Raw genomic sequence first — 20,045 nt, forward strand, 5'->3', positions numbered from 1 at the left:
GCTTTGCTTTGTGCAGCTGGCTTTCTGTGGGTACTTGGGAATTTGCAAGCAACCTTTTATTGTTGAGCAATGTCTCCAGCCAAAGAACACTTATTTTTTTTCCCCCAACCTGTGTTTGAAGTGTAACTGGTCAGAGCATCCCCCTGCCCACGGCCTTTTTCGGTGGGCTCCTCACCTAAACCATGCCACACATTGGTGATTTGTGTAGCTATTTCCCTAGCTAAAAACAAAAACAAAACAGCATTCTATATGGGGCATGGCGACTCTCCTTTTTAATCCCAGCACTTGGGAAGCTGAGGCAGGATGATCCTGATGAGTTTCGGGCCAACCGGGACTACAGAATGAGTTCTAGGTCAGCCTGATCTAGACAGTGAGACCCTGTCTGTAAACAACGAAATCAAAGCCCAACAGGGTGGCCTACGCCTTTGATCCCAGCACTCACAGGTCTGAGGTAGGAGGATTGTCATAAGTTCAAGACCAGCCTGGGCTACAAAGTGAGTTCCAGGTCAGTCTGGGCTAGAGTGAGACACTGCCTCAGAAACAATAATAAAGAGTACCATTCTATGGGCTGGAGAGATGCCTAAGGACCCAGGTTCAATTCACTAGTACCCACGTAAGCCAGACGCACAGGTGGCACATGTGTCTCGAGTTCATTTGCAATGGCTGGAGGCCCTGGTACACCCATTTTTTCTCCCTCTGTCTCTCTATCTATCTATCTATCTATCTATCTATCTATCTATCTATCTATCTATCTACAGAGAGAGAGGGTGAGACTGTTAACTTCCTGAAACTAAACGTAAAAAAATGAACACTCTGCAGTGTGAAGGGGTCCATGGCTATTGCTGAGACCCCTGCATCCACACAGTGGCTAAAACCCCCAGACCCACGTCACACACAGAGCAACCCTCTGAAACTGTGTTGTGCTTCTGATTGTTTTTTAACTCCACATTTGGGCTAATTTAGCCAATAAAGAGCTGAACTTGCCAAATGTGGTGGTGCACACCTTTAATCCCAGCACTTGGGAGGTAGAGGTAGGAGGATCACTTTAAGGCCAGCCTGAGACTACATCGTGAATTCCAAATCAGCCTGAGCTAGAGGGAGAACCTACCTCAAAAACAACAACAACAACAACAAAAAAAAAAAAATGAGTTGAACATAAGCTGTTCTCTAATTTCTTCCAAACTTTAAAGTCACTGTCTTTTTTAAAAAAAAGATGTGTTTTATTGATTTATTAGAGACAGAGGGAGAAGCAGAGTGAGAATAGGCACTTCAGGGCCTCTAGCCACTGTACATGAACTCCAAATGCATGCACCGTGTTCATCTGGCTTATGTGGGACCTGGAGAATCGAACCTGGGACCTTAGACTTTGGAGGCATGGACCTTCACCACTAAGCCATCTCTCCAGCCCCAAGTCATTGGCTTTTTAAAGGGACTTCAGTGAAGGGAGGAAAGCTTTTTAAATATTTTATTTATTTGACAGAGAAAGAGGGAGGAAGAGAGAGAGAAAGAATATGGGCGCACCAGGGCCTCCAGCCGCTGCAACCAAACTTCAGACACGTGCGCCCCCTTGTGCATCTGGCTAATGTGGGTCCTGGGGAAATGACCCTAGGTCCTTTGGTTTTGCAGGCAAATTCCTTAACTGCTAAGCCATCCCTCCAACCCTCCCCCCTCCCAGGTGAGGAAAGCTTTTTAATCAGCCTGGAGTTGAAGAGCAAAAATGTGAGGTGAATTTCCCATTTTGGTGAGACTTGAAGGATGGGTGGAATGAATAGGCATTGATTATGAGGAAAGTGGCATTCCGGGCAGGAGGGTTGACAGGAATGGCAGGGAGCTGGGACACCGAGAAGCAAAGTATAGCTCAGTTAACTGGCTTTGTGGAGCACGCACGGGGAGGACTGGGTATGGAAGGCACACAGAGAAGCTAGAAGTATGCCCGCCACTCATGAGGCAGAGTGTGCAAGTTTGAATGTATGGCCCCAAGACTCAAGTGCTTTTTTGAAACTGAGCCTGCAACTTCAGCCCCTGGCAGGCAGACTCCTGAGACAGGGGAGTCTCGCTGGGGACCGATCCCGGAGCGGAGGCCAGCCCTAAGACGTGTTCGGGGATATGCTGACTCCAAGGTGTGGAGAGAGCAGTTTGAAGCAATTCCTGCTGTTTCTCTCTTTCTTCCTTTCCTTTCCCTCCCTTCCTTCCTCTCTCTTTCCTTCTTTCTTTCTTACATATATACATACATACATACATACATACATACATACATACATACATATATATATATATATATATAGTGTGTGTATGAGTTTGTTGCCCCTTTCCTCCCTTAAGCTGTGTCTGATTGGTTGGTTGTCTTAGCAACGAGGAGCGGAATGCAATACAGTGTTTCTCAAGTCAGGAACTTAGAACTGTTCTCCAGGGATCACAGCTTGTTTACAAGAAACTACATGTTTTCACACTAATCCTTCTCCCCCACCCCCGAGGCAGGGTCTCTCTCTAGCCCAGGCTAGAACTCACTCTGTAGTTCCAGGCTGGCCTCAAACTCATAGTGACCCTCCTACCTCTGCCTTCCAAGTGTTGGGATTAAAGGCGTGCGCCACCATGAACACCTTTAGACTCACTAGATTGATTTGATGACTTAATTCCTGAGTGCTACTGCTTTATTCTGGCATCCTTATTGGCAATCCCTTTGATGCCACACAAAACCCACACACTAGGGCTGGAGAGATGGCTTAGCGGTTGAGTGCTTGCCTGTGAAGCTGAGGACCCCGGTTCGAGGCTCGGTTCCCCGGTCCCACGTTAGCCAGATGCACAAGGGGGCGCACGCGTCTGGAGTTCGTTTGCAGTAGCTGGAGGCCCTGGCGCGCCCATTCTCTCTCTCTCCCTCTATCTGTCTTTCTCTCTGTGTCTGTCACTCTCAAATAAATAAATAAAAAGTGAACAAAAAAATTAAAAAAAAAAACCCACACACTACCACAGCCTGGCATACAAAGCCTCCACCGTTGTTGGCGCATTTTGGACTGCAGGGTGAGGGCTACAGCAATGTTTCTGCCAATAAGGACTGTACACACAGCTCAGCTTTGTGAACGTCCATTTGAAAACTTAAGATTAAATTATCATTTCCAACGAATGACAGAAAGCCGAAGTGACAAGTTTTCATAGACAAAGTGAGGAAGTTGTCACAGGCTCCAAAGAGCACCAACGTCCAGAAGGTTACACTGAGAAAGTCTACCAACTTGAAAGGGGGCGATGTCTTTCTTTCTTTTTTTTTTTTTTAAAGAAAGCTCTTACAAGAACAGCTAAAAAGATCACCATCACCAGCTTTCCCTACGAAGCTGGTATGCCATAAAACCTACAAAACCCATTCACACAGAAGAAAATGAGACACCACCATTCATGTGCAATATTCACAAAACAGCAACATATTTTAAAAATAGGACATCATAGGCTGGAGAGATAGCTTAGCAGTTAAAGAGCTGCAAATCCTAAGGACCCATATTGGACTCCCCAGATCCTATTCAAGCCTGACACATGCACAAGGTCACACATGCATCCAAAGTGGCACACACATCTGGAGTTCAATTGCAGTGACTGGAGGCCCTGGCATGCCAATTCTCTCTCATAAAAAATACTAAGAATAGGACATCTTTTTTATATTTTATTTTTATTATTAGTTATGGACATACTTAGTACGTTAACAGCTTATGCTGGTACCATCCTTTTCCTCACCCATGACCATTTTCCAAAGGGACCCTCCTCGTTGGGGATGCAGGTCATGCTCATGGGGATTGTGGGTCATGCACTGTGGGGGCAGCCGTCAGTTAGGGGGGAGAGGCAATGTTTCTGGCATAATGTCCCAACTTGTGGCTCTAACAATCGTTCCAGCCCCTCTTCCACAAAATTCCCTGAGCCATGCTGGGTGTGTTTTAAGTCTACTTTAGTGATGGGCTCTCAGGAGTCTCTGGATCTCTGGTTTGTAGGTGTTCAGTGCCCTCAAGTGTCTATCTCCTTCACCCTTTGAAAATAGGACGTCTGAACCACGTGGGAATGAAGTCACAGATGTAATGATTACTAGGAAGTGGATAAATATTTTTCACCAAATTAATTCATTGAAGAGGACAAAAGGGTTATTTTCATAGATATTGGAGCTATCTGACAAAATTCAACCACTATGACTAGTCGGGATGCTGCTTTAAGCTGATAAATATTTCTGTCGTAGACAAAAAGCCAACACTGCCAGGTGGGGAACCACCAATGGCCTCTTCACAGAAGCCAGGGCAAAGCAGACTGACTAGTTACTCAACACTGGCATCACGATGAGGGACTGAGCCCAGTGCTCCTGAATCGTGGGGGTCCCGTGTTCCTTACCCTTCCCCTCACCCTTGCACCGGAAGAAAACTAGGATGGGAAGTGTTAAGTGCCACAGCTGGAAAGAGCCGGTGGACTTTGAAGAGAATGATGTATTCTGTGCTCATTTGGCCCCTTCGGGGTGCAAATCGACATGTGTACGTCATCGTGGCGCACAGCTATTTCATGGATCTTCTGGGGCTTTCTAGAAGTCTCTCCCCTTCACTGCTTCTTCCCCATGCCATACTTCTTGACTGCCTCGGCCTCTGGGTGCATAGTTTTACGAGATACTGTAGTTTTCCCATGTCAGATTTTATCACACTTCGCACTTTTTTTCTTTTGATGAATTTCCTGTGGACATCTTTGTCATCTTTTTAGGCTTATGTGCTGTGCTATATACTAATGACAAAGACCTCACCCAGAGTTCAAGAGGTGAAAAGCTTTCACACAGAAAAACACCCCACTGGTAGCCTATACAAAGTGATCATTGTAACCAGTCTCTACATCTAATTCGAATGAAAGAATCTGGGGTTTTAGTCCTATTATTTTCTTTTTTATATATCTTATTTTTATTTATTTGACAGTGAGAAAGAGGCAGAGAGACAAAGAGAGAATGGGCACGCCAGGGCCTCCAGCTGCTGCCAACAAACTCCAGATGCATGCGCCACCTTACACATCTGGCTTATGTGGGTCCTTTGGCTTTGCAAGCAGGTGCCTTAACTGCTAAGCCATCCCTCTAGCCCAACCCTATTATCTTCGTTCTTCATCTTATCCATCGTTTATGAGATTTTAAAGATCAAAACTTGACAACTTCCACTGTGGTCATGATCGTGATGCTGTTAGCATGTCAAGCAATCTGTCACGTGCGCTCACTTCAGCACACACACGCTAGAACTGGAACATGCAGAGAAAATTAGCATGGCCCCTGCCCAAGGACGACACGCAAATTCATGAAGAAATCTGTCATTTGAGGGGATATGGAGATGACCTGGTGTATAAAAGGCTTGCTTACAAAACCTGCAAGCCAAACTTCAGTTCCCCAGATACCCACAAAAAGCTGGATGGAAAAATAAATTGCTTTGGCAAGTGACCTTGACATGACCATACACTTATACATAGACACACATGTACAAGTAACTGATTTTTAAAAATATTTTATTTTTGTTTATTTATTTGACAGAGAAACAGAGAGAGAGAATGGGTGTGCCAGGGCCTTCAGACATATGCCCCCCCCCCCCCACCCTGTGCATCTGGCTAATGTGGGTTCTGGGGAATCAAACCTGGGTCCTTTGGCGGTGCAGGCAAACACCTTAACTGCTAAGCCATCCCTCTAGCCCAGTAACTGATTTAAAAAAAAAACAAAAAACCTGTCATTTGAAAGATAATGGTTCTGGAAAGCTTTAGAAACAAACTACATGTGGAGATAATATAAGGGCATACAGGCATGTTGGCAATGCCCCAGGAACCCAGCACGGCCACACCAAACCCTACGTCAGCTCCAAGGGCCCAAGGGCAGGAAGCTAGAGTATGCCAGAGGCCGGACGGCGTGCAAGCCACGGCTACCAAAACTACACAATTTTGTCTTGTTATTAAAAATTTTGGGATGCTGACCAAAAACCCTCATTTGTAGATGGTGAATTAAAGTTGCTACTAACACCAAAGCTCTCCTAAGCAAGTAACAATGTATCTTCCCTAATTTTCTGTTACAAAAAAATAAATAAAACTAGAACCGAATTACTTTAAATGTAGCCACAAGATATCCATAAGGTGGCGCTATTACCTCATGAACATATGTAAAAGGCACTATTCACTTTTTTTTTTAAGTTTTCGAGGTAGCTCAGGCTAACCTGGAATTCACTATATAGCCTAGGGTGGCCTCAAACTCCCTACCTCTGCCTCCCGAGCGCTGGGATTAAAGGTGTGTGCCACCATGCCCAGCTGGCACTATTCACCTTTTAACATTGTAAAGAGTGGACCACTGGGATTTCATCAACCAGCATTGCAAATATCACCTTCAATTCAGTGGCATTTTCAATATGTATCGTGTTCGGGAGAAACAATTTTTTTTTCTGAGGTAAGCCCAACATACTGGCTTTTTTTTTTTTTTTTGAAAGAGAGAGAAATGGCATGCCAGGGCCTCTAGACGATGCACTAGAACTCCAGACGCATGTGACATCTTGTGCACATGTGTGACCTGTGCATCTGGCTTATGTGGGACCTGGAGAGTGGAACGTGGGTCCTTGGGCTTCACAGGCAATCGCTTTAACCACTGAGCCATCTCTCCAGCCTGAAAAATACAATTTTTTAAATGATTTATTTATTTATTTATTAGATACATAGGGGGAGAGAGAGAAAGAGAGAGAGAGAGAATGGGCACATCAGGGCCTCTAGGCATGGAAACAAATTCCAAATGCACGTGCCACGATGTACACCTGAGTAACGTGGGACCTGGAGAATCGAACCTGGGTCCTTAGGCGTCTCAGGCAAGCGCCTTAACCACTAAGCCATCTCCCCAGTCCGACCGAAAAATACAACTTTTACAAATCATTTAAAATAGACAAACAACCCATTTGAATTTCTGCGACATGGAAGCTAGCAAAAGGCAAACACAAAACCACCTAAACGTGCGCTTTAACAGTGTCCTGCGTGGATGGTAGACACCTGCGCACACACGGGAGGTCTGGCATGAAGCTGCTAGGCAAGCTCTAGTGTTGCAGTAGTGGATTACATTTTGAACATAAATATTAATTGTCAGCTACTAACCAGAGGGCAGAGGGACTGCCTGGGCCAATTTCCTAGATTCACACACGCACACAAACAAAAGGTCTGTTAACTAGTCCCAGCCCACAGGGCCGAGGCTGAAGTAAGCATTTAGGAAACCTGACAGAGTAACGGGCCAGCACTGAGTGGTCTGGGAGCACAGGGAGGAGCCCTGTGGGACAGCAGGAGGCACTGTGGTACATGAGGCCAGGCTCCCTTGGCCTGAAGCTCCGGAGTACGAATGGAATTCTTTCCTGGCGTCACCACTGTCCTGACAAAGGGGGTGGCGAGGGGCTGCCTATCTGTAAGATGTCACTCAGCGTGAGTACCCAAGCTCATCACTTTAAAGCCTGTCCCGAGAGTGACAGCAAGAGGGTGGTGGCACTAGAGTCCAACAGGACATGTGCAGTGACAGGAGATCGTAGTGATCCTTGGTTCACAGTGACCCTCGCGACCTTCACCTAACAAAGTACAGGAGCTTCTCCCAGGCAGCAACCACAACCTCAGACTCTTGACGCAGAGCCCACCCACCGCATCAGCCAAGACATGTCTGTTTCACATCGGTAAGAAGCACTCTATGGCTGGATGCAGAAATTCTCTCCTTTGTTTTCCTTTTCTTAATTACAACATTGCATTTTAGCAGCCCACCTGGAAATCTGCCTTCTGCAATCAGTCTCTCATTGTGGCCAATGACCAGCACCCAAGCACTGTAACCAGTCTCCCATCACCTCCAGCGACCAGAACCCAAGCACTGTAACCAGTCTCCCATCACCCCCAGCGACCAGCACCCAAGCACTGTAACCAGTCTCCCATCACACCCAGCGACCAGCACCCAAGCACTGTAACCAGTCTCCCATCTCACCCAGCGACCAGCACCCAAGCACTGTAACCAGTCTCCCATCTCACCCAGCGACCAGAACCCAAGCAATGTAACCAGTCTCCCATCTCACCCAGCGACCAGCACCCAAGCACTGTAACCAGTCTCCCATCACCTCCAGCGACCAGCACCCAAGCACTGTAACCAGTCTCCCATCTCACCCAGCGACCAGCACCCAAGCACTGTAACCAGTCTCCCATCTCACCCAGCGACCAGAACCCAAGCAATGTAACCAGTCTCCCATCACACCCAGCGACCAGCACCCAAGCACTGTAACCAGTCTCCCATCTCACCCAGCGACCAGCACCCAAGCACTGTAACCAGTCTCCCATCACACCCAGCGACCAGCACCCAAGCACTGTAACCAGTCTCCCATCTCATCCAGCGACCTGCACCCAAGCACTGTAACCAGTCTCCCATCTCACCCAGCGACCAGCACCTAAGCACTGTAACCAGTCTCCCATCACACTCAGCGACCAGCACCCAAGCACTGTAACCAGTCTCCCATCACACCCAGAGACCAGCACCCAAGCACTGTATGCAGTCTCCCATCGCACTCAGCGACCAGCCTCCAAGCACTGTAACACGTCTCCCATCTCATCCAGTGACCAGCACCCAAGCACTGTAACCAGTCTCCCATCTCACCCAGCGACCAGCACCCAAGCACTGTAACCAGTCTCCCATCTCATCCAGCGACCAGCACCCAAGCACTGTAACCAGTCTCCCATCACACCCAGCGACCAGCACCCAAGCACTGTAACCAGTCTCCCATCGCACCCAGCGACCAGCACCCAATCACTGTAACCAGTCTCCCATCTCACCCAGCGACCAGCACCCAAGCACTGTAACCAGTCTCCCATCTCATCCAGCGACCAGCACCCAAGCACTGTAACCAGTCTCCCATCACACCCAGCGACCAGCACCCAAGCTCTGTAACCAGTCTCCCATCACCTCCAGCGACCAGCACCCAAGCACTGTAACCAGTCTCCCATCTCACCAAGCCACCAGCACCCAAGCACTGTAACCAGTCTCCCATCACACCCAGCGACCAGCACCCAAGCACTGTAACCAGTCTCCCATCTCATCCAGCGACCAGCACCCAAGCACTGTAACCAGTCTCCCATCTCACCCAGCGACCAGCACCCAAGCACTGTAACCAGTCTCCCATCTCATCCAGCGACCAGCACCCAAGCACTGTAACCAGTCTCCCATCACAACCAGCGACCAGCACCCAAGCACTGTAACCAGTCTCCCATCACCCCCAGCGACCAGCACCCAAGCACTGTAACCAGTCTCCCATCACCGCCAGCGACCAGCACCCAAGCACTGTAACCAGTCTCCCATCACCCCCAGCGACCAGCACCCAAGCACTGTAACCAGTCTCCCATCTCACCCAGCGACCAGCACCCAAGCACTGTAACCAGTCTCCCATCTCACCCAGCGTCCAGCACCCAAGCACTGTAACCAGTCTCCCATCACCCCCAGCGACCAGCACCTAAGCACTGTAACCAGTCTCCCATCACCCCCAGCGACCAGCACCCAAGCACTGTAACCAGTCTCCCATCTCACCCAGCGACCAGCACCCAAGCACTGTAACCAGTCTCCCATCTCACCCAGCGTCCAGCACCCAAGCACTGTAACCAGTCTCCCATCACCCCCAGCGACCAGCACCCAAGCACTGTAACCAGTCTCCCATCACCCCCAGCGACCAGCACCCAAGCACTGTAACCAGTCTCCCATCTCACCCAGCGGCCAGCACCCAAGCACTGTAACCAGTCTCCCATCACCTCCAGCGACCAGCACCCAAGCACAGTAACCAGTCTCCCATCTCATCCAGCGACCAGCACCCAAGCACTGTAACCAGTCTCCCATCATACCCAGCGACTAGCACCCAAGCACTGTAACCAGTCTCCCATCACACCCAACGACCAGCACCCAAGCACTGTAACCAGTCTCCCATCACACTCAATGACCAGCACCCAAGCACTGTAACCAGTCTCCCATCACACCCAGCGACCAGCACCCAAGCACTGTAACCAGTCTCCCATCACCTCCAGTGACCAGCACCCAAGCACTTTAACCAGTCTCCCATCTCATCCAGCGACCAGCACCCAAGGACTGTAACCAGTCTCCCATCACACCCAGCGACCAGCACCCAAGCACTGTAACCAGTCTCCCATCACACCCAGCGACCAGCACCCAAGCACTGTAACCAGTCTCCCATCACACCCAGTGACCAGCACCCAAGCACTGTAACCAGTCTCCCATCACACCCAGCGACCAGCACCCAAGCACTGTAAGCAACCCAGATGACTAGAACTTGCTTCACAAGAAGAACAATTTTGTTTTTGAGAATATATCTTTCAAGTAAAATAAGCTCTTGAAACATACATTTTCCATGTACAATTTCACATGAAGCTGTCTTAGAATTCACAGATCTGCAGTTTCTTAAATTTTCAAAGTTATCAAAGCACTGGTCTTAAATATGCTCAGTTCAAGTCAATCAATCAAAAGCATTTCAAATTAGTTCTACTGATTGGTTCACACAAGAGCTGAACCAAACAAAATGAAAAGTTAGAATGAATTCTGAGCAGTTTATTCTGAAGTCATTACAGTGTTCAACCAAGGCTGACATATAAAGTTGGCAGATGTAACTAACAGTAAACACTGCGAATCACACATTCCCATTCTTAAAGAAGACATGTTATATACACAGGGGAAAAAATGCAACAAATATTAAGCTATTCAAAGTAATTTTTAACATTTCAGATGTGACATATTTATAAGAAAAGTGTAAGTTTTAAAATAATTAAATAATTCTGATACTTATAAAAGAATTGAAATAAATATCATGAGACCTTGACAGTCACAAGAACATTTTCCTATGCTGTTGAATAAAGGTGGTTCTATAAAAAGTCCCAAAATAGAGCTAATATTTTGCCACCATGAAATATATCAAATTACCAATATCAAAAGATGGTAAACTGAACATGCAATATGTAACCTGTACCAAAGAAAACAGCAGTGGGCTCTTAAACATCTCAAGTGTCTCTACACAATTTCTTGGGTGTTTTCAGGAAAAAGGAACTTTGAAAAGAAACCACCACAAGGAGATGTCAGCAGAAAGTGGAAACTACTTAAACCCTTTCATCCTATAATTTTCAAATTTAAGTGTCAAAGAGAGACATCTAAATATAACTCAAAACTATTAGCTTATGAATAAGGAGTCGAGTGGCGCATTCTTGTGCATGTGGATTTAAAACTGAGGCTGCGTGATTCTGTGCAATGCGTCGTCACCTCTGGACCCCACCACTGTAGTAGCAAACTTCTCTCTCTCTCTCAGACAAGAAGTCATCTTAGAAAATGAAAAGGAAAAATGGTAACATGTATGAACCTAAAACAAAACAGTATTGTGAAATGGAAAATATAAAAGTAGCAGCATGTGAAACTCAAGACTGTTTCCTTAAAGCACATATTTAAGACTGAACCACAGAAGAGTACTTGCTCAAGCCAGTCTATCGTTCACCACCTGAAACAGGATTCTTTACAGTGGTGCTCCTGTTTACAATCGCCCCATGATCAAATGGGTATTTAAATTTGTTTCTGAAAACACATATTGCACAGTTCATAGAAAATCAGCACTCTGGTATTACTAACACAAAAAAAAGCTATTTTAATTTAACACATTAAGCCATGTTACTGAAAATTAATTTTATTCAAATGTTTAAAGCCAATCATGTAGGACTTCTGAGCACACTCCTGAACAAAGTGGAAAGGCACAGGCACTTGGATACACGTTAATGATGAAAGATGGAGGCCACATTTCATGACTATGGGCAGTTGTAACTACATGCGAACTTTCACTGATCCAAATTCAGAAATAAGAACCATTCAAAAACCTTTGGTAAGAAAATTGGATTTCCACAAAATTTCTGACCAAATAATTTCACTGAATAAAGAACTAACAATTGCACATTCTAAGCTCTTTCAAGCGTGTGTCTTAGGCCAAGCGCTGGTGACACGTCCCTTTAATCCTGGCACTCAGGAGGCAGAGGCAAGCTTGAACCAGCCCAAGTCTACAAGCAAGTTTCAGGCTAGTCAGGTTTACACGGAGACCCTATCTCAAGGGAGGGAGGGAAGGAGGGAATCAACCTTGGATACAGGTGCTTGAATTCTAATTCCCCCTTTCTCTACTCCTGCACAACCCACTATCTTCGCCAATGGTCTAATCCTATCTCCTACGCAAAGCTTTCTCACCTTGAGATCCAGGGTGTCCACACTGGCCAGAGACCAGCCCACAGTGCAGTGCCACACACATCGGCTTGGCGATGTTCCCCTTAACATATCAACTGTGATAACTGTAAATGCTGAGCATTTAATGAGAAGTCGCAGTATTATTGTTAAAGTGACCAAAATACTTAATAAGAACTTTCAATGTTTTAAGTTGTTAAAGGTTTTAATTTTGTTAGCTAATTAAAAATATAATTATGATTTTTAAAGGACATGAGAGGTGGAAGTGGACAATGCTGCTCTCTGAAGCCATAGGTTGTTGTGGTAAAATCCCAGTACCAGGGGTGGGATACCTCCCAGTGAGTTGTTGGTCAGGGAGGTCCCTGGGGTCCCCAAAATAATAGACTATTGCCAAAGCTCTCGGTTGCCCATCGTAACTGTTGATCAAGCTCCTTTGGCTGAAGACTCCACATGCTTCAGTTGTAGGACACTGAATAAGCCAACTAGAATTGACATGAGGGCGCTGTCACTGCTGGAGAGCTGCCACAGTGCTGCAAAGTACTATGTAGGTTGCTGGGGGAAGACAGTCATTAACAGTCTTACCCAACAGTGGATCCTCTCTGTTTGCCACCCACTGCTCAGCCAGGCAAGATGTACCTACTGGTGCAATAGAGGTATGACTGTTATGGGAGAAAGTATTCTCTGCAGATGTCTACTCCTTAGGAGGGAACTCATGCCCGATACTGAAAACCTACTCAAAAATCTGTGACTAAGAAGGTGGCTGGGGGTGTGGGAAGCTACTACTACTGTTTGACTAAATGGATATGACATGCTCAAATTGCCCCCTCAAAATTTACATCGCGTTTATAAGCACAGATTAGTCTTGCTCTCACCATTGGCCAGAGAAGCTTCTTTGTGCAGAAGGCGGTGGAAACTGGGGGGATTCAAAACTTGTCCAAGGGCTGAGAGTAAGTGGCTGTTGAGTGCCTAGCACTAAATGAGACATATCTAGCCTAATCTCCAAGGCTCGAGGAACTGTGAAAGAGCGGACAGAAAGGATGCGGGAGGCAGTGACTGGGAAGGAGCACTCGGGGTCACTGTCCTCCAAACATGAAGCAACAGTGGCATTGACCCCATCATGGCCATTGGGTACAATTACCACACAATGTTGAGCCCATGACCATTCCTACATGGATGAGAGAGAAGGGGGAAAGGACATCAAAATAGAAGGATTCGTAGGAAAGAAGAAAGGTTCAGTAGGATGGGGCAGGAAACAAAAGGGGAGGGGGAATGTGATCAAATTACAGTATGTTCATGTACGAAAATTCTCAATAAAAATTTAAACTATAAAAGTCACTAGTTAAAAAAAAGAAAAAATACACGTACAGTTTTGCTACCCAGACATAAAACTTCAGATGGCAGATATGGAGACAGGTTGTTCTTTCTTCCTTAACAAAATTACATTTAGTTGGCAACTGCTTAGATCCTTGGTTTGCCAGCTTATAGAGTGCACCTAAGAGGCATTGCAGTATATGCCCTGAAGCCATTTCACCTTTCCTCATCTTTGGCTAGAAGCCTCGTGGAAGGACACTGGGGGTGGGCAGGGCAGGCCGGCCCCACAGGCTCCACCTTACATCGCTGACTGGAAGGCTTGCATCATCCAAGTCCACAGGCTCCACCTTACACATCGCTGACTGGAAGGCTTGCATCATCCAAGTCCACAGGCTCCTGATCTTTTTCCCGAGGCCCGTTTTTAAAACTCTGAGGTTTGAGCAGAGCTTGTTCAGTCACTTTGGAAGCTGGTTCTCCTGGAGGGACAGTCTGGACCTTGAAGTTCCCTGGCTTGACCTTGGCAAGAGATTCGTAAAATCCTCGCTTCTCCATGGTAAAGCTTGAGACCAGAGAGTGGCTGCGAGTGGCTGTGGAATGTGAGGTGGCTGCGGCGGCGCCGGCAGAACGGACAGGGAATTTGGACTCTGGAGAACAGCCGGGATGCTCCTGGAAAGAGGCGTGAGCGTGGTGGTCAGACACAGCCAATCATCAACAACAAAGTTAGTCACTCTGTGTGAGACCTGATTCTCTGAAAAACAAACGCACACACACACACAGCAGAAGCATGAGCCATGCAGCATAAGCGCGAGTTCTTCCCCACAGCAATGCATTTTTAGGGTGAGTTCAAAGCAATGACAGCCAACAACCATCTTCACTAAGGAACTAGTCTCCAAAGCTGGATTTGGCAGCTGATGACACCGGAGACCTAGCCAGCCTACAACGGATACAGCGTTCCAGCTGCAACCACATCACGTTACAGGAGCCTAGCAGTTCTACCTTCCTACTTAGAGCGATGCGACTGTGCTTGAGAAAGACAAAAAAAAAAAAAAAAAAAAGTAGATCCTAAAAATGAAAGGCCATAGACTTCTTTAATCAACAAAGATCAAGATTTTTCAAACACTAGCTTGTCTAGTAGTCTGAAATTAAATTTTGCTTCCCTGAATTTCACTGTGACCAACAGCAGCCTTTCTATTTCATTTCACTAAGTTTTGGGTGTCATATAGCTTATGATTTTAAAGGCAAGTGGGTACAATTCAGTTATTTTTAAAACTTTGATCAAGTGGTATCAGTTACAAATACTGATTTTTTACATGCTTCCAGTAATCAAATCTGAAGGTACTGTGCATTCTAGAACCACTGTGCTCTGTGGCTGCTAGTATAGCGCACTCCTTTGTGAGACTAGCGGCTTTGAACACAAAGTATCACAAATCACTGAACTACTACCGACTCCTTCTACATATCTACCCTTCGCCAGATTTAAAATACCATGCGAACTTATGGCAATATGGCTTATTCGATATATATGCCTGCATAAGTTTGCATGTATTAGAACAAAGGTACATTCTCAAGTACTGTTTATATAAAAAGTATAATATTAAGTTTGGCAATATACAGAAAACATCAAAATACATAAGATGTGGAGATTCAACTCTTGCGGTGCTTCAGGAAGTTAGTGTTTAGGTAGAAGCTAGCTTGACACCTCTCTCCATTAGTAAAGCTGCATCTTTATTACTGTTTTTACTACACATATTCACCTGATGGCGCTAGTGAAATAGTTTGCGTTAGTGTTGACAATATCAGTCATGACAACTGCAAAAGGCAGCTCGGTTAACTCAACTTTCTATGGTCAGCTGTAAGTAGGGTAAGTCCGGGCCCTCTACTAAGAAGGCGCGTTTGCATGAGAGCCCACATACGCGCTGCAGTCACCAGCTCTGGATGTATACCTCTGTATACAAGGGCTCGACAGCCTTCTGGCCTGCCGCATCTGGAACACAGTGCAAAGCTAAGATTAGAGTTAACCTATATTGAAGGAGGAAAAGAGAAAATTCTGCTGATTGACAGTCAGAGCTGGATAGTCCAATGTGCCCCCACCAGAAAGCACAAAACACAAACACCCTCTCCACCTTCTCCTCTTCCCAACAGACAACTGTTTTTGCAGAGAATCTCATACTTGACTTGAAAGTCACATAAAATATAGACAGTTACAAATTCACACTCATGAAAGTGATTCCTTAAATATTCCTGAAGAATACAAGGAGAATTATAAACAATAGAGAAATGAGAAAAAACGTTTCCTGTTTTGATTTTTCTCCTATCAGAGAACTATTTAAAGACAATGTTGTGCCAGGAAAACCATCAAAAGGACAGATCTCTAGCACACATAATGAGCCTTCACAAGAAAGGATATAGCACTGCCTATCAGCTGCTTGCTAGAGATGACAGGGCTACATTTCAAGACGCCACAGTTTCTCAGTAGGATCTGACTTTTCGGATCAGAGAGTGGCCAAAGTACTGCAAAGCAACCCCTATTTCTTATAAAGTCCTTGACTGAACACAGTGAATAAAAAGCTCTCATTAGTTCTGAGCACAGTGTTACTACCATGCTGCTACAAAGATTCCTGGAAGAATTTCAGACAAGGCTTTTACTAACTTGCTAGAGAATGACTAGAAACGAGAAGCAGAAGACCCGCAAGGGGATCACCGGCTGCTTATGAGTCTAGCTTGGTCAGTGGTCTTATGGCATTAGTAAGAAAAAATATTTAACTGAAACCAGAAAAATAAAGAGGAGACTGAGTTGTCACAAAACTATGTACTTAGAATTATAAGTACCTTTAAGGGATTAGGTCAGAGTGTGAACTTGTACAAACCTAGACCTACTAACCAGTGGGTAACTACTAAAGCGAGGGAGACGCCCTGCTGCAGTGCACAGGAGGCGACGTGCCCGTGACACCTCATGGCAGCATTACATTAGAAATGCATCATTGTTTTTTCTAAATCCAATTGGTATGAACATCAGCATGAACAAAGAAAGAAACCAGAGGCCTGGGGGGAAGCAAGAAAACAGCTGGACAGGGTGGGGGCCCCATGGGTGCGCCATCCCAGAAGACAGGAGACCTACAGAAGACGCAGCTCTGCCAGGTCCCCGTTGTGCTACGATGGCGCCCGAGACCGCTTTAATCCAGCTGTGCATCTCTTCAGGACTATCCGCCTAAGGAAAGAAAGGGCTCCTTCAGTCCTTTTTACCTCAAAATCCCCTTCGAGTGCCATAAATACAATGCATTTATTTTGGTAACAGGCTGTTCACCAGCAAAACCATCCCAAAGCAATGGTTTCCAAGAGTTTTAGACGGGAGTCTCCGGGCGGCAGTTTCGTCAGTCACGCGTTCCGGGGCACCAGTGCGGCTTTGGTCGACGAGATCACCGTGACTCTGAAGCAGGTGTCCACAGTGCAGCCGACAACCAAGGTGCCAGCCCAGCTGTGAGGGCCACCCTTGCAGAACCTGCACAAGCTCTGCGAGAATAGAGAGGGTCCCTCCTACCAGTAAGAACAGCCAGATGATCACCTTCATCTTTGCCAACAGGGGCGTGGCCACCATGCGGACCAGTGGGGCGGAGCCCAAGACCAAGTACAAGGAGGAATTGTGTGCCCTCCAACAGTGACCCAAGCAGCTGAAGAAGGAACTGAACGAACTTATCAATGCTCTTGAAGAAAGTGTTTGATACCCTCAAAAGTCTCACCTGCAGCCCAAATGAGAATAAACATTCCAACACTGGGTGTCGTTATTTTTACCTCCCACTAAGCTGAACTTGACTTTTAAAGCAATATTCCTGAGGACCAAATGATTCTAATGTCAAAAGTATTTAACATATTTTAAATAGATCTACATCCTCCATTGGTTTATTTTTGATCACTAAAGTAAGTAAAAGATAACGAGACACTGCCTGCCAACATTCTTATTGAAATGCTTAGCCTAGGCATTCTCTGAAATCTTTTAAATGAAGATTTTAAAAAATAAATTCTAAACAGAGATTGTAATTAAAAAAAAAAATCTTACTATGAAGTTCGGGCAAAGAAGAGCCTGAGAAGGGCAGAAACACTTCCCATGCCCCAACCATTAGCCCCACACTCCCCTCTCTCTAGAAGCACACTTAGAACCAGATTCCAGAATCTACAAGTTTAAAACTTTCAAGATAAACAATGTTTCTGAACCAATGGAATGAATAAGGCAAGACAAGACTCACAGCAGGCAAAGGCAGAACATATTCTTATTCAATGCCACTTTGAACACAATCACAAAAATAAATTTGAAAATATAAAAAAGGTCCGTGTAACAGAAGCACTTTCCCCACGGAAGCTCAAAGTGAGTCTGAAAGATTTTCAGAGAAGTTTTCATACTATGGCAAAAATGATATATGAAATTAAAAAGACTTAACATCATATTTAGTATAATTCTGCTTGTTTTAAGAAAAACAGTAAAATATAACAGTCATGTGGGACTGTGATTTATTTATATTTATTTATTTGAGAGAGAGAAAAGAGGCAGAGACAATGGGCACACCAGGGCATCCAGCCAGTGCACATAAACTCCAGATGCGTGTGCCCCCTTGTGCATCTGGCTTACGTGGGTCCTGAGGAATCGAATCAGGATCCTTTGGCTTTGCAGCAAAAGCGTTAACCACTAAGCCATCTCTCCAGCCGGTGACTGTGTTTTATAACCCACCATTTTCTTAATTTTTTTGCAATAAGCAAATAATGTAACTTTCATGAAACTAAACCAAGTATTCTTTTATTCATTTAATTTTTTTTTTTTTTTGAGGTAGGGTCTCACTCTAGCCCAGGCTGACCTGGAATTCACTATGTAGTCTCAGGGTGGCTTCGAACTCACAGTAATCCTCCTACCTCTGCCTCCTGGTGCTGGGATTAAAGATGTGAGCCACCACGCGCCCGGTCCCAAGTGTTCTTTTAAATAATTTCTTTTACATAATTTAATTGATAAGCAAAAAGTATATTTTACACTTAGATTCAGGAAACACTGATTGAGAAACTAGAAGACCTACTGCTTATTCTTTTTACAGATACTTGAGACTTTATTATAAAATGATCAAAGATGATGTAATAGAAAAATTTTAAAACTATGTAAAGATAATGTAATGTGAAGGCACACAGTTAAAATCTAAGTTAAAGTAGCACTTCTTTTCTACCATATACAAGTCAGTCCTACTTCACTGATATCCCATTCCTGAACATACACACTACCAATAATCCCTTCCTTGATATCCTCTACGAAGCTGACACATTCTGTCTGTCGAGTCAACAAAATTCATTCACATCTGTTTCCCCTCTGAAGTTATTAATTCCTTGACAGAATCTATAATCTCCTAATAGGTGTCTTACCTGCACATAGAAAGTTCGAGACGTTGTTACAATTTCAAACAGGTTGTCCCTCATCATTATGTCACTGTTACGAAAAAAAGTATCCAATTGTACTTAAGTAGCAATTATATGAAAGTTTTTCTTTTACTTGTTTACTCAGTGCCAAGTATGTACCAACAATTAAATGTCAGATGTAGAACAGTGACTTAAAAATCAAATTATCCCAGTTTATTACATTAAAATTTACACGCTTTAATGCAGTTATAGAAAAGGTTCATAAGGCCACTTTAAAGTTCAAAGTTTCTAAATGTGAATAAGATTACTCAACACTGATATAGCTAGAGCGTTTTCTTGTGAACCACCCCACACTCTGCAGCACCTTAGAAATACTTAAATAACATACCAAGTCAATCTGATAACAGAAGGTGTTTATATTAAGTTATTCCTTTCCATTAACGAGCTACCTTAATGTTGAGTTCTCAAAGAACTATTTTAATACTTTAAGGTCTTAAGAAATGACTGCATATTCCAACTATACAGTCAACAAACAGAACTAGTACTGGAAACAGAAACGGAGAAGTACAGGGATGTGGCCAAAGCCCGGCCCTGCTTTGGCAAGTGTGCCAGCTGCCCACCAAGTTGGAGCAATTCCTTACCTCTGCTTACATTCCTGGACTTTATGAACCTCTTTAAGTGGTATTACACGGAGAGGTTCCTTTTCCTGAGGGGGAAAAAAGGGGAACAGACACAGGACTTTAGTCTTAAAATTGTTTAAAGGGCTCGTAATCTTCTTTGGAGCTCTATGGAAAATTCTGCTTATCAAAGTTACTAAGCAGCAGACTGGTCGTGGGTGCCCCTTGTGGACCAGTGAGTGCCCCTCCTCTTCTTCCCTAACACCATGTGGTGTCTAGCAACCAGGGATGGAGCATCCAGCTGTGCCTTAATATTGTCCAGGCACATCTGAGCATATATGTGAGCACACTTTCCTACTGAAATGTTTTAAGAAAAGTTGTAGATATTATGCATCTTTACTACTAAATTCTTCAGTATTTGTTTTATAAAACATATACATTTATATAATCACTGTCCAATTATAAAACCATAAACTCAACATTGATATAAAATGATTTTCTAA

At 44.9% G+C, this 20,045-nt stretch overlaps 1 protein-coding gene and 1 non-coding gene across 8 annotated transcripts in view; one reads left to right on the forward strand and one right to left on the reverse strand.

Annotated features, from left to right (window-relative positions):
- The first annotated feature begins 5,201 nt into the window (after positions 1-5,201).
- Positions 5,202-5,308, forward strand: LOC123458307. Its single transcript, XR_006635594.1, has one exon. It is a non-coding gene; the product is annotated as a U6 spliceosomal RNA (small nuclear RNA).
- A 5,247-nt stretch (positions 5,309-10,555) lies between these two features.
- Positions 10,556-20,045, reverse strand: part of Plekha1 (pleckstrin homology domain containing A1) — a 51,717-nt gene continuing 42,227 nt past the window's right edge. For 3 of the 7 annotated variants that reach the window (XM_045151115.1, XM_045151119.1, XM_045151143.1), the window contains 4 exons: positions 19,567-19,631; positions 18,932-18,995; positions 16,656-16,745; positions 10,556-14,203 (listed from right to left, as the gene is read on the reverse strand). In XM_045151115.1, coding sequence (XP_045007050.1) covers positions 13,886-14,203; positions 16,656-16,745; positions 18,932-18,995; positions 19,567-19,631 — 537 coding nt within the window. In that variant the 3' untranslated portion in view covers positions 10,556-13,885. Of the gene's footprint in view, positions 14,286-15,374; positions 15,522-16,655; positions 16,746-18,931; positions 18,996-19,566; positions 19,632-20,045 lie in introns of all 7 variants that reach the window. The other 4 variants (XM_045151129.1, XM_045151125.1, XM_045151141.1 and 1 more) reach the window with 4 other exon arrangements.

This window comes from Jaculus jaculus, chromosome 1 (genome assembly GCF_020740685.1).
Source record: "Jaculus jaculus isolate mJacJac1 chromosome 1, mJacJac1.mat.Y.cur, whole genome shotgun sequence".
Lineage (NCBI taxonomy): Eukaryota > Metazoa > Chordata > Mammalia > Rodentia > Dipodidae > Jaculus > Jaculus jaculus.